The sequence below is a fragment of the Podarcis erhardii genome (genome assembly GCF_964252035.2).
Source record: "Podarcis erhardii genome assembly, chromosome: Z".
Lineage (NCBI taxonomy): Eukaryota > Metazoa > Chordata > Lepidosauria > Squamata > Lacertidae > Podarcis > Podarcis erhardii.
The window spans coordinates 19,579,773-19,594,188 of NC_138504.1; the positions used below are offsets into that span (position 1 = coordinate 19,579,773).

The window sequence follows — 14,416 nt, forward strand, 5'->3', positions numbered from 1 at the left end:
GCCTCCCTTTTTTGTGTTCCTCTTTGTCCAATCAGATACAGCAAATCCTTACCCTCTTTCGAAACTCATTTCTAATTATTAAAATCACTTCTATTATGTCTCCGATCTTTCCTCCTTATATTTAAACACCTTTAACATATTGTTTACTTTTGACATAATATAACTTTAATCTTTCACCCTTTTTCTATTACGTTTTTGCATACTTTTTAACACTGTATCACTAATGCTATATTATTTTTATATCCAACATCATTTTAGCATTCATAAACTTTGCAGTATTTCTGCAGATAAATCTTAAACTTCTTCCAGTCCTCTTCCACCGCTTCTTCTCCCAGGTCAGCCCATTGAACAAGGCACCTACATAGGTGAAGAGCCACATCCACACCACAAACTTCAGGGATTTCACTAAAATCTCCTAAAATTTCACTAATCACTAAAATTTCACTAAAAACACTTTAAAAAGGAGCCCTAAGATATGGTAATAGCTGTTGGAAAAGTTACAAGTCACTTGACATTGTCTTTGTCATTGTCTTTTGTTAGCCGTTATCAGGCCATCAGCTACAGGGTCATACACTGAAAATATTTTTCTATGTTCCTATATTGGGACAAAAAAAAGAGAGGCACCTAGCAGGTTTTTAAAACAAACTAAACAGCTAATATTATCGTCCCTTGGTAAAACCAAGTTACCCCATGATTTCTTAGACCAAAAAAGCATTAGAAAGCAACATTTGTAAGGGCAGTACAGAAGTGACCAAGTGTGAAGGCTGGAGCACTTACAAGTGACGCACACAAAATGTAAGCCACAAAGAGCAACGTGAAGGTGTTTCCATGAGATGGCTACCTTTGTGCCGCAAGGTATAATGTGCATATTGGTTGGCATTCCAAACCATTCTTCTCCATGGCACGGCCAAGTTAAAAAAACCACCACCACCAAGCCAGCAGCACCCCCTGTATGGCAATTATGTGTGCCAGCTCTCACAATTCCATTTCTCAGAAGCAGTCATTTGATGAATACAGTGCAAAGTCTCTGAGGTTTACAAGGCGTTTATACCGTTCATAGTCTAGCGCGTGGGACAAAGGAAGATGGCCCACGAGATCAGCCAACTCCCCACTAATCAACGTCTTCAGAATAGACATATACAGTCTTGAAGGGAGCTCCAGTTCCCAGCAGATTAGTTCCAATAAAGTCAGATAGCTCAGGAAATCAATGGGGGGTTTATACGCAGGGAAAAGACGTTAGGGTAAACCCACGAGTAATGCCCCTTGGAACCACATCTTGTGGCTCTTGGTCATAGCTGTACCTTGGGGCAGGGCGATAACTCGGGGCTCGTCCATCCGGACGCTGAGGTTCCTGCCCTTCATACCTGTAAGAGGGTCTGGGATGCTGCCCGTAACCCTCCTCTTTCTTGTACTGTTGAACTGGCCTGCGGGGCTCCCAAGACCTTTCTGGCGAGTAAACCTGGGCTGGGCTAGACGGTTGATACATCGTTGGTTGGCGACTTTCCTGGGGTGGGCGCTCCGGCTCTCAATAGTCGTCCTCTGCCCGAACCACCCTTGGTCATCGCGGTGGTCCCTTGTAGTTATACTCCTCCCATCTAGTCTGCGGGGCTGCATCAATGGAGTGACCCACTCGGGGATACTTTTCCTGACATAGGAATGCTCCCTGGGGGCAACCCGGCACCCACTCGATTGCTTGGCCAGGTGAAAGCTCCATTCCCCTTGGCTGGGGCACCGGCTCTGAACTTGACTTGAGGGGTTGAGGTTTGCGCTTCACCCCTGGGTTTAACTTGGGACTTTTGCCAGTGCATTTCTGAGATTCTGGTTCACAAGAATGATCAATTTCAACCTGGTGCTTTTCATTAAGAAGGGGAATAGTGAAGAGTGAAATCAGAGCCAGTTGCAGCAGTGTCAGGCCATTGAATAAGGCAACAACATAGGTGAACACCCACACTATAAACTTTTTTTTTTGTACTAAGCTTTTCAGAGAGGGACAGGCACGAGAAAGGGTTGCAAAACACGAGTCAAAGAGTAGTATGATGCAGCCTCTTTGGCTGTTAGGATCCCCTCTTCTTTTTTGTTAATTAATCCCTGAATGAACCGCTCTAATGATTGTGCTTGATGAAGCACTGCATCTTTTTTCTCTCCTTTTGTAGACAGAATGAAAATCCAAATAAATGTTTTTCTTTTTCTTTATTTTTTGGGATGTGAAAAATAAGGAGCCTGGAAAGACAGACAACCACACCCACTCACCATGTTCCAGCCAATGTTCTCAGTTGCAAACACCTTTTTCTTGTATGTTGTCTTGTCTCTGATCCAAGTGACAGCAGGCGGCTGCATAGGAGCTGCTGCTGGATGAAACTGGGTTGATGGCCTTTCTGGAATTGCACACTTCCCGGAGGTGGCCAGTGTTTCAAAAGTGGGCACTGGCAGTTCAGTGAAATACTTGCAGGCCACTTCAGAAGTGTCTTGACAGGAGTTCTTTAATTGCAGGGTTTGAGTTGTGTGGCTGTACCACCTGATGGCGTGTTTGTAAGACAATCCTGGTATAGAAAGAGGGAGAAGTGTACATATAGCTGATGTACGTACAGAAACTGTGGGAAAACCTGCAATTTTATGTTTTAAAATGAACAATAGTACAATTGCAGTACCAAAGATTTGCACTGACTGTAGAACTTGACTTGAGGGGTTGAGGTTTGCGCTTCACCCCTGGGTTTAACTTGGGACTTTTGCCAGTGCATTTCTGAGATTCTGGTTCACAAGAATGGTCAATTTCAGCCTGGTGCTTTTCATTAGGAAGGGGAATAGTGAAGAGCGAAATCGGAGCCAGTTGCAGCAGTGTCAGACCATTGAACAAGGCACCAACATAGGTGAACACACACATTATAAACTTTTTTTTCTGTACTCAGCTTTTCATTTTGTCAGAATGCATCTCTTGTAACTTCAATAATGGAAAGCATTCTGTTGTTACCAATCATGTTGTACTCCTCTTCTTCCTCCTCATCTTCATCTCAATAGTCCAGTGGTTCTTCCTCCCCCCCCCCTTTTGAGAAAAGGTCTGGGTCATCCGAAAAATTTACCTGCAAGACAGAAGTAACTGGCTTGTTGTGTGGCCTGTCCTTTTAGAGGGACAGGCACACGAAAGGGTTGTGAAACACGAGTCAAAGAGTAATATGATGCAGCCTCTTTGGCTGTTCGGATCCCCTCTTCTTTTTTTGTTAATTAATCAATCAACTGAATGAACCTCTCTAATGATTGTGCCTGATGAAGCACTGCATCTTTCTTCTCTCCTTTTGCAGACAGAATGAAAATCCAAATAATTGTTTTTCTTTTTGTTTGTTTTTTGGGATGTGAAAAATTATTTTATTTTCAAGCCCCACTGAATGAAGAAATAATAACAACCATCAATAGGGATCATACAGACCAGCATTCATATTTCATAAAGCTCTGTTTCAACATTGTCCATTTGAAAGACAACTAGAGGTCTCAGGATCCCCTGCCACTCACGCACGCCCGGATCCACTACTCTCCCCTACTGGAAGAGCACTGGTGGTGGGGTGACTCCTCCTAAGTCCTGGAGGGGGTCCAAGGAATGGCTTGTCCCACCCTCTACTGGATGGTCACTGAGAGGCGGACCAAGGCAATGCAAGCCACCACACTCACAACACTCAACACGGTGAATGAGAGCAGCAGGAAGAAGCTCTTTAAATTCTTTCTTGGTCTTTTTTTTGAGAGTGCACGAGGTTGTTGTCTTGATTACAACAAATTCAAATTACAATATCATACAGAGACTTCTTACACACAGAATATTAGAATGGTTTCTTACCAGAAGGTAAAGAAAAAATATTCTTTTTTCCTTTCTTTATTAATAAACCACTTATTTGTTTATAAGTTATTGTTATACAAAGTTGCAGTCCAGTACTTAATCTCAGTCCTGTACTTAAAAATCCTGAGACAGCAAAACTCACAGTATCAGCAGCACACATTGTCTTACTTCCAACCTTGTTGTCAGTGTGTGTGCAGTTAGTTTATGTTTTTGTGTGTGTGTGTGTTGGGTGTGAGTGTCCTTTCCTTGTACGGACATTGCAGCCTGCAACTTCCTCCCTTTATTTGCACCTCCAGTGGACACCAATCAATCGTAGAGTGCCACTCCTAGGCACTAAAGAAAATTCTGGAACTCTTTTTAAAGCTTCCAGGAACTTTTATCTCTTTCTTAAAGAATGTTTTCCTAACAGCCCCTCTCATTTGAACAGAACCAACACAGTAAACGGGGCTGCTGCAATTGGAAAGATGCCCTACTTGGTCATAGGGCACAAATGGTTGGAGCCCCATGGTATTAAAGTTTAAGTCATGCCTGCAAGGAGGTGTGTGCCAGCTCTGACGCAGAGACTTTGCAAGACATTGAGCATGTTATCTTTGTCCTCAATGTTCTTGGGCCAAAGCCGTCGCTACAAGAGTCCTTTTTTGTACACCAAGAGGACACGATCCTCCCCACGAGAAGGGCTCTCTGCAGCATCTCAGCAATCTGGAAAGGAAGGGTCAGACCTCTGCTTGGCTTCAAACCATTGTAAATCCCCCACCATATATAATTTTCTATTTATTTTAAATTGTATTGGGAGCACCAAAATAAATGCTCTAAAATTTAAAATGGTGCCATTAAAAGCAACTGATTTCTTTTTTTTTGTTTTCTTTTCCCCTCCCTCAGACAGACAGGAAGCTGCAATAGCCAGTGGCCATGTGGCTCTGCACAAGAGTAATGAAGCAGTCATTACTTTCCGCAGCAGCTTGGCTGGGCAGTGCTGACAACCCCCTCCTCCTCGTGGCTCTCAGCTGGCAGCTGGCAGGATGCACTTGCACTTTCCTCTGTCTGCAATGGAACGGGCCCCATTGCTAGGGGGCTCACTGCAAGCTGTTGGCGATGAACTTCCCATCCCCGATAATTTCCCCCCAGAGCAGGGATTTCACAGACTTGGGGGTCTGAACTGTACCAAGATGATCCCTCTTATAACCCTTGTAGGAAACTGGATCAATAGCTGTAGGCTTAGAAATCGCTTCCACACCACAGGGATTAATCTTCAGAGGTTCAGGCTGAATCTGCTGGGGCAAAACTAAGTCTCTCGGCACGCTCTTAGTAACAGAGCCTGTGTCCCGAAAAGAGTTCACAGCAATTCGGCGAATGGTGATCTTGGGGATGGGTGTGTGTTAAATTCTAAGTTGGGCCAGTTAACACGAGGCAGTGCCGTGCTGGCCACAGTTTCCACTGGTCCCCCAGGAGCAACAGTTGGGGCGGTCCCTGTGGTTGCGGGAACCGTAGCACAAGGCGCTGAACCTCCACCCCACCACTATCGCCTCCACTAATTTGCCCCAGATTTTCGGGGGGGGTATTAACATTCCAATTTCTCCTCCATTTTGCCTCGCTAGCCAGTCCCATTTCTTTGGCACTGTGTGGTCAAGTTTCTCAATGTGACCTAGAAGTGTTCATCCACATCTGCCAACGTCCCACTTGGCTGTTTGTGCTCTACACCAAATTTATTGTTTTGACCCATAGGCTGGCTTAAGACGTGATGATAAAATTAAAGATTTTGCTCTAGTTGCCAATCATTCTGGTTCCTTCTTCTTGGTTAAAAGTTGTTTATTTGTTTGGAAAACTGTTATGATGCCCTGCAGTATGCAAATAGATAAAATCAAATGTTTCCCCTTTCCTCTCCTCCATCTTCACCTCACCTGCCAGGTGTGGCCATTCATATTTGTCGCATGTCCCTCGCTGCTAACAGGGCCCTGGGCTTCCCGCGGCTACTGGTGACAGTCATTTGCGGCCCCATAGCAAGAGGCCGGCAGTGGGGGATGCCGGGCCCCACAATATTGGGGGAACTGAGCACCCTGTCTAGGATTACTGAGGGGACTAAATCCCTGGGTGGCCAGGAGGTCTGGTCAGTGTGCCCTGCCTTGTACCTGCAGTCAGTGATTCCGACCAACTGAGGCAACAAGTCCTCAACAGAGATTTAGCTCTGCTGGGATCAGGAGATTCTGCAAATAGCAGGAGCATGAAGAATTTAATGGTTTTGTGCTATAGGCTGTATTTAGATGTGGTGATTATTGCTTTGGTTTTCCTGATTATTCTGTTAGGGCTTCTGTTATTTTTTCCAATGTTTCTTTCACATGACATTACTTATTGTGCCATGGAACTGTGTATTTTCCATCTTTTACAAAGGAAATGGGGCTGCTGCAGGTGGAAAGATGCCTTACTTGGTCATATGGCACAAATGGTTGGAGCCCCATGGTATTAATGTTTAAGGCACGCCTGCAAGGAGCACTCTGAATGTTCTGCCATTTGGGTGCAATCAAACTGCAGAATCTGAACTACACATCTGAACTTCCCATTCCTCTACTTCATCCACGGCTAGCGGGCCATTTCCCTTGGCAGTCCCACTTCTCTGTGAAGTTATATCTCTCAATGTGACCAAGATGTGTCCTTCCACATCTGTCGCATGTCCCCTCGGCTGCCTGTGGCGTGTGTCTCTTGCAGCTGATGGTGGCTGTCATTTGCTTCCCCATAATAGCAACCCAACGGAGGATGTTGGCCCCCTCAATATTGGGGGGATCGAGCCCCCATGGCCATTCCAATAATTCTTTTTTAATTTTTTTAAAAAAACATTATTTTATTTTCAATGCAAAATCATTGTATAAACTAGCATTTTAAAGATCAAAACCTTAAAAAAATTATTGAAAGTACCCTTATAAAAACAGAATTTAAATAAACCCATGTCCGCATTTTAGTTGATTAGGTTAACATTTCGTATACTATAGCTAAACTTACTAAATAACTTATACCATGAGATGAATACATAATTTTACAGTTTCACATTTAAAGTTGTTTTCTTTAGAGTGCAGCATAGTACAACTTTCAAAATAAATATATCTTTAAATAGCATTACAATTAAGGTACAATATAACCCACTTAGCATTAACCCTTGAACAACTGCAATCTCAACAAGCAGTCTCATGAGAAACCTATAGTTTTGTAACAAAAATTACAAACATTAAATCCAAAATAATACTGTACAAACAAGAAAGAAAAACAAAACATACAAAAAAGAAAGAAAAACAAAGTAAAAAACAAGACAAAAAAGCATACATCTACAAATAAAACCATATCATCATTCTAATCTAATCAGTACATACATATACACATATTGACTTCCTTCCTTTGTTCTAAGACCTCAAAATTTTTACTCTTACTGTATTGCTGTGTCTAATGTAGATTACTTCCATCTTTGTACTTTAACCCTGTAAAGCATCATTCATTACATACTGATAAGCTTACTCCAGAACAGTGTGTTTTCATATACTCTTTAGCACATCCCCATTCTTTTAATAATTTCTGGTCCGATTGTCCCCTTATGAATGCTGTGTGTCTTGCCAGATTTATATATTCAAAAAATTTAATTTGCCATTCTTTCACTGATGGAATTTTTCTCCCTTTCCAGTTTTTTGCTATAAGCATCCTGGCAGCTGTCGTTGCATAAAGGAATACTTTCCTTTGATTGTCGGGAATATCGTTTGTGATTATACCTAAAAGGAATGCCTCCGGTTTTTGACTGAAAAATATTTTAAACATCTTTTTGATTTCTTCATAAATTTCATTCCAGAACTGTTTAATAGGTCGGCATTCCCACCACATGTGAAACATTGTTCCTATTTCTTTTTTGCATCTCCAGCAGGTATTTGATTTTAATTTGTAAATTTTAGCCAATTTTACCGGAGTTAAGTACCATTGGTACACCATTTTCATGAACTTTTCTCTGATATATACATGCCGTAAACTTAATATCCCATTGGTCCAGCCGAATTACATATCCTATATTGCATGCCGATTTAGTCATATTCTTTTACTTCTTCATCCTTTAAGTCCCATTCTAGTAATAATTTATACATTTTGGATATATTCTTTTTTGAGTTTTGTAATAATACTTTTTGTAATTTTGATTCTTCTTTTTCAAATCCTATTTCTTTATCCTGATTGAATATTTGGGCAATTTGGTGATATCACAACCATGTGGTGCTGTATTGGGTCACCTTTTCATAAGGTCTTAGTTTTAATTGGCCCTGTTCCTCTTTTAGGAGCGCCTGGTATGTTGCCATTCTTCCGATCATATTTTTCTTTTTAACCGATATTACTTCTAACAGTGGGGGACGCGGGTGGCACTGTGGGTTAAAGCGTCAGTGCCTAGGACTTGCCGATCGAAAGTTCAGCAGTTCGAATTCCCCGCAGCGGGGTGCGCTCCCGTCGCTCGGTCCCAGCGCCTGTCAACCTAGCAGTTCGAAAGCACCCTCGGGTGCAAGTAGATAAATAGGGGCCGCTTCCTAGCGGGAAGGTAAACGGCATTCCGTGTGCTGCGCTGGCTCGCCAGATGCAGCTTGTCACACTGGCCACGTGATCCGGAAGTGTCTGCGGACAGCGCTGGCTCCCGGCCTATAGAGTGAGATGAGCGCACAACCCTAGAGTCTGGCAAGACTGGCCCGTACGGGCAGGGGTACCTTTACCTTTACCTTACTTCTAACAGTGAGACCCACCATGGGGTTTTCTGTTCTAACAGCCTTCTATGTCTCACCCAGACCTCATATAATGAATTTCTAATTACATGACTTAGAAATTCTTTATGTACCGCCACTTTGTTGTAAATTAGATAGGCATGCCAACTGTATCCATCCCTCCAAGTCTAAAATGTCATTATTATCTAACTTAATCCAGTCTCTGATCCAACTAAAGCATGACACATCATAATATATTCTCAGGCTTTCCACATCTGTCACATGTCCTGCTCAGCTACCTATGGTGTGTGTCTTGCAGCTGATGGTGGCTGTCATTTGCTTCCCCAAAACAACAACCCAATGGGGGATGTTGGCCCCCTCAATATTGGGGGGAATGAGACCCCATGGCCAGGATTCAACCCAGATGGGAATGCATTTTATTATCTGTGTTTTCCAATAATTCTTGTAGCTTCCTCACCGCTATCGTCTCCACTAGTTTGCCCCAGAATTTTTTTGGGGAGGAGTTAACATTCCAATTTCTCCTCCATCTTTGCCTTGCTGGCTAGTCCCATTTCCTTGGCACTGTGTGGTCAAGTTTCTCAATGTGACCTAGATGTGTTCATCTACATCTGTCGTATGTCCCACTCGGCTGCCTGTGCCCTGAGCCAAATTAATTGTTTGGTCCCATAGGCTGGCTTAAGATGTGGTTTAAAAAACTGAGGATTTTGCTCTAGTTTGCTCTAGTTTGAGTTGCCAATCATTCTGGTTGCTTCCTCTTGGTTAAAAGTTGTTTATTTTTTTGGAAACCTGTTATGGTGAGAGGAATAAATATAATAAAGGAGAAATAATTCAATCTTGGTGTAGAAAAGCCCAGAAACTGTGCAAAACCCTGTAATTCTATATTAGGAAAATAGTACCATTGAAGTAGCAAATATTTCCACTGCCTCTAAAATTTAGTTAACGACACATGGCCTGAGGGGTTGAGGTTTGCGCTTCATCCTGGGGTTTTAATTTAGACCTTTGCCACTGCATTTCTGAAGGGAAGGCTGGGGGGGGGGGGGAGAGAAGCAGGGGGATAAAGGGTTGTATATAAGAGCATTCAATATTTCTCCAGCAAACCCAAAACCAGCAGCAGAAGCAGGACGGGACGGACCAGCCAGCTCTTTGCTGCTTTTCAAGCAGAGTACCCTTTCTGACTGTTAGGATCCCTTCCTCTTTTTTGTTGTTTAATCCCTGAATGCACCTCCCTAATGACTGCGCCAGATGTAGCACTGCCATTCACTTCTCTCTTCTTGCAGAGAGAATGAAAAATCCAGATAAATGTGCTTGGGATTTTTCAAGTCCAGAGTCTAGCTCTTGTGGATCACTTGCTGGCTGATTCCAGTGGCTGCAAATGGTGTCATTGTACCTCCTGAAGGAGGCATTCCTGGCTGAGAGGAATGCAAATGCACCCTCAGCAAATGTGGAGTGGTTGAAGTAACTGAAAAGTTCAGTGCTGGCAGGGTTTGTGTTGTGTGGCTGCAGGTATCCGATGGGGTGTTTGCGAGGGATTCAGTCTGCTTGGAGAAAAGGAATGAGAAAGTACATGAAAAACTTGTGGAAAAACTTGGAATGTGTCATAATGCAAAGTACTAATATTGCCGTAGTAAAACAAGCCAAGCTAAGAAGAGTTTCTCAGGATATTCAGGATTGAACCACACACCATTGGTGGGACATCTTTTCAGGATAGAGCCCTACCATGACCAACATTTTAAAATTGGCTTAGCACCCTGTGATTATACTGGTTTTTGGTATTTTAATGTTGCTTATATTAGTGTGTATTTTATATGTTAAAGTTAAACATTTCTATGGGGAAAAGGTATAGGTTTTTTTCCTCAGAGAGAGAGAAGGAGGAAGAGATTAGCTAAGCATGGAAGAGGTAACCGTCTTGGACCAAGGGTGGAGTTTATGGGCAATCTATCCGGAAGACATTTTTATTTTGAGGAGTTAGTGGTCTGACATGGTTACCATTCCTTCCTTCTCTTTCTTCTCCCTCTCGATCTCCTGAGCACTGTATCAGGAGATTTTTAATGCTGGATGTTTTTAGATATGCAGCATAGTCTATGGACTGGAGGGATGTCAGCGAGCCCGTAGAGCTTGCCCGGGAACCCTGGGAAGACAGTGAAGAAAGCGACCGAGCACTAGATGAAGTTGAAGTGGGGTTGTAGCTTGGACTTTTGCTGAGGGGTCAAGAGGTGAGGAATTTAAGTCTGGTCCTTCCACAGGTTGGGGAGAAGGAGGTGGAAGGCTGTCCCCAATCTGAGAACAGGACGGCATTAGATTTCCCTTTAGTTTTGATATTTCTCCAGGAAACCCTATTTTCCTTGTCTTTCATTCAATTGGAAGTATTGGAGCCAGCCTGTCAAATATATATGGATTTCAGAGTTCTTAATTTATTAATTTCCCCCTCTAATAACATTTTATATGTTGCCCAATTTCCCTTCATGTTTTTTTTCATAATGCCAAAGGCTTCGATGGGTGAAATGCACCAAGTGGTTGTAGGTTCCAGGAGATATTTATATTTAATTCATGGTTTATATAAGGTCTGTGTTGTGTGGCTGCATCTTCTGGTAAGGTGTTGGCAAGGGATTGAATCTGGGTTTAGAAAAGGAGTAAGGACACTTCTATTGAAGGGTTTTGGAATTCCCTGCTGCGAGTAACACAGGTGCATCCTCAGCAAATTTGGAGTGTGTGCAGTAACCGAAAAGTTCATTTAGGGCAGGGTGTGAACTGTGTGGCTGTACCACCTGATGGTGTGTTTGCAAGGGAGTCCATCTTGCTATAGAAGAGGGCTGAAGCGTTCATGTAGCTGATGTTTGTACAGAAACTGTGGGAAATCCTGTAATTCTATTTACCTAGCATAGAGGAAGGGGGATGGGATGGGGGGCTGCGGAAACCACCCCTCTGCAAATGGCCACGTGGACCAGCAGGGCAGGGAGGATGGGGTGAATGTGCCGCCATGGCAGCCATGACGAAGCCAAGAACTTGGCCCGCCTTGTTCCAGGCCTCCACTAGCAGCAGCAGCAGCAGAAGAAGAAGGAGGAGGAAGGGACGGAGCAGCCAGCTCTTTGCTGCTTTCCAAGCAGAGCACCCTTTCTGGCTGTTAGGATCCCCTCCCCTTTTTGTTAATTAATCCCTGAATGCACCTCCCTAATGACTGCGTCAGATGTAGCATTGCTTTTCACTTCTCTCCTCTTGCAGAGAGAATGAAAAAGCCAGATCAATGTGCTTGGAATTCTTCAAGTCCAGAATATGTCTCTTGTGGATCCCTTGCTGGCTGATTCCAGGGGCTGCAAATAGTGTCATTGTACCTCCTGAAGGAGGCATTCCTGGCTGAGAGGAAGGGTGTGAACTGTGTGGCTATACCACCTGATTGCATGTTTGCAAGGGAATCAATTTTTGTGCAGAAAAGTGCTGAAAAGGACATTTGCCAGTGTTTAATGTGTTTATAAGCCAAACAGTCACCTTTTTTTAAACAAACACCAAGTACAAAGTCAAAAATAAAACCACAAAAATAATGAACCACATGTTCATAACATACAAAAAATTGCCGCCTACTCAGTAGGTAACTACAACATTCCAACTGCTGAATATATTTATAAATTTTACACTTCTGTAACAAAAATAGACTTTTTGAGAAGTTAGGGGTTTTGTTTTGCTTTGTTTTGCTTTTTCGCTTACATTCTGTCTCCCAGCTCCTTTCCCCTTTTTCCTGTGTGTGTGTGTTTTCGAGCCTCAGAGTCCCTTTCCCCCCACTTTCCCTTTTTTCACCTTAAGACTAGATGCAAAGCATCCAATCGCAGAGTTGCATGACTTCAGCAGGGCTTCACGACAAGGCACCATGACCTGGGACGTGTTTTGTTTTTTTGTTCTCAAAAGGAAAAACAACAAATCAAACCAAACGAAAACTTTTTGCCACGCGAGAGTGTTTCATCCTCTAGGTGATAATTACAAAGCACATCATACTCTGTTGACATGCTCAAATACATAGTTAAGTGCTGCTTTTGTTTGTTTGTTTTATTCCTCCCCCACCCCACCCCACTCCCACCCCCAAACCAAATTGTAAAACCCAGTACAGCTTTGTCGTCACGAAAAGAGCGAAAAATTACCATTTATACAAAAAAGAAAGAGCGCGCGCGAGAGAGATGGCCCTTCGTACTCCAAAGAATGCAATATGAATATGCAAAGAGGTTGTTCACATCAAGAACCCAGAAGGAAAGCAAAGCCATGGCACATAATACAATATTACATTGTCTATGCATGGATTTTTCCCCCAAAGTCCCATTGCTCCCGCCTAAGGAATGAATTGCGGGCTGGGGGGAAATCATCGCGGAAGAAAAAAGACCTCTCTCGTCCATGCAGAACAGAAGTGGAGCTTGTGTCTTCAGGCAGTTGAAGTTGAAAGATAAGTCCCAACCCCAGCCCAGCCCCCGGCTGCTGGAAAGCTGGGGGGTCGGGCTGGCTTGCGAGGGAGTCCACTGCTCCTCCACCAAGTGCTGGAGGAAGATTCATTATTTGCACCCTACCCTCCCTAGACAGGGTGGGTGGGCGTCGCGAAAGTCTTGGTGGTTTTCTTCTCTCAGCAGATCTCGATTGTCCTGGGCGAGAAAGTGGAGGCCATGTCAGAAAGTGCGGAAGTCACTTGCGAGCCGAAGGGGCTGCCGAGGCCCCCGGGGATGAGAACGGGGTAGCCGCCGCCTGGCTCTGGAAAGTGGAGGAGGCCATGGAAGCGTAGCTGGTGGCCACCAAGGGCGAGGGGAAGGAGGGGAAGGGTGATGTCACGGGGGAGGTGTATGAAGTCACGGGAGAGGCATAGGACATCATGGGGGGGGGAGAGTAGGAGGCCGGCCCTGGCGATGGGTAAGAGGAGACGGAGGCGGGGGACGGGTAGGAGGCGGGCGAGGCGGAATAGGGCGCCAGCGGGGAGGCGGCCATGGAAGGTGCCGTTGGGGCGCATTTGCCAGTGCCTTTTTGAGATGCAGTTTCACTAGAATGGTCACTTTTAACCTGGTGCTTTTCATAAATAAGGGGAATACTGAAGAGTGAAATCAGAGCCTTTGAATAAGACACAAACGCAGGTGAACCGCCACATCCACACCAGAAACTTTGTGAGTCCACAAAGTCATCCTTTGGGAAGAGGCATTTGAACTCCTAAACTGTGCTGTTGAAGGGGCCAAGCAGCATAAGGGTGTATCTTTGGACAAGCAACATCTTAATCTAAGTAACCCCTTAATGGGTAGCCAATCTAAGGGCTTTTTGAAAAGGGATTTGATCTTGGTGCAGAAAAGGAGTGATGAGTACATATAGCTTTGCTGCTTTCTAAGCAGAGCGCCCTCTCTGGCTGCTAGGACCCCCTCCTCTTTTTTGTTAATTAATCCCTAGATGAACCTTCCTAATGACTGTGCCTGTTGAAGCACTGCCGTTCACTTCTCTCCTCTTGAAGCATAAACTCTGCTGATGTATGTTGAGAAACTGCAGCAGAAATTGCAATGTATGTTTGTGTGTGTGTGTATTTGGTTTTTTTAAAGAAACACCAGCTTAAGATTTATTATGCAAAAAGCTTTCATGAAAAGTTTTTTTAAAAACACACACACCAAAGGAAGTACAATTCATGGATGAAGAAATCAACCTTCCTGCCAAATAAGATGCTTGTGTTCTTATTAGAGTTCAGCAACAAAAACCATGAGACAAAACAACCCTAAGGCACCTCAGTTTTCATGTTCTTGAAGGTCCCCTTCACCCCCAAAAAATTATGTAAAAAAACTATAATCCAAAATATACATAAAAGCTGCATATATGCAAAGTTGTTTTTTGTTGTTGTTGCCCTTTTTTCTGAGCAAATGACAGA

At 43.7% G+C, this 14,416-nt stretch overlaps 1 protein-coding gene across 13 annotated transcripts in view; it reads left to right on the plus strand.

The window, feature by feature from the left end:
• The window catches only part of LOC309334002 (putative G-protein coupled receptor 34), a 200,513-nt gene that overhangs the window by 22,478 nt on the left and 163,619 nt on the right, over positions 1-14,416 (plus strand). Inside the window, exon 4 of one of the 13 annotated variants that reach the window (XM_081848152.1) lies at positions 7,647-7,720. The exons of the other annotated variants lie outside the window; for them this stretch is intronic. Coding sequence (XP_081704278.1) covers positions 7,647-7,656 — 10 coding nt within the window. The 3' untranslated portion in view covers positions 7,657-7,720. Of the gene's footprint in view, positions 1-7,646; positions 7,721-14,416 lie in introns of those variants that run through there. 13 annotated transcript variants of the gene reach the window in all.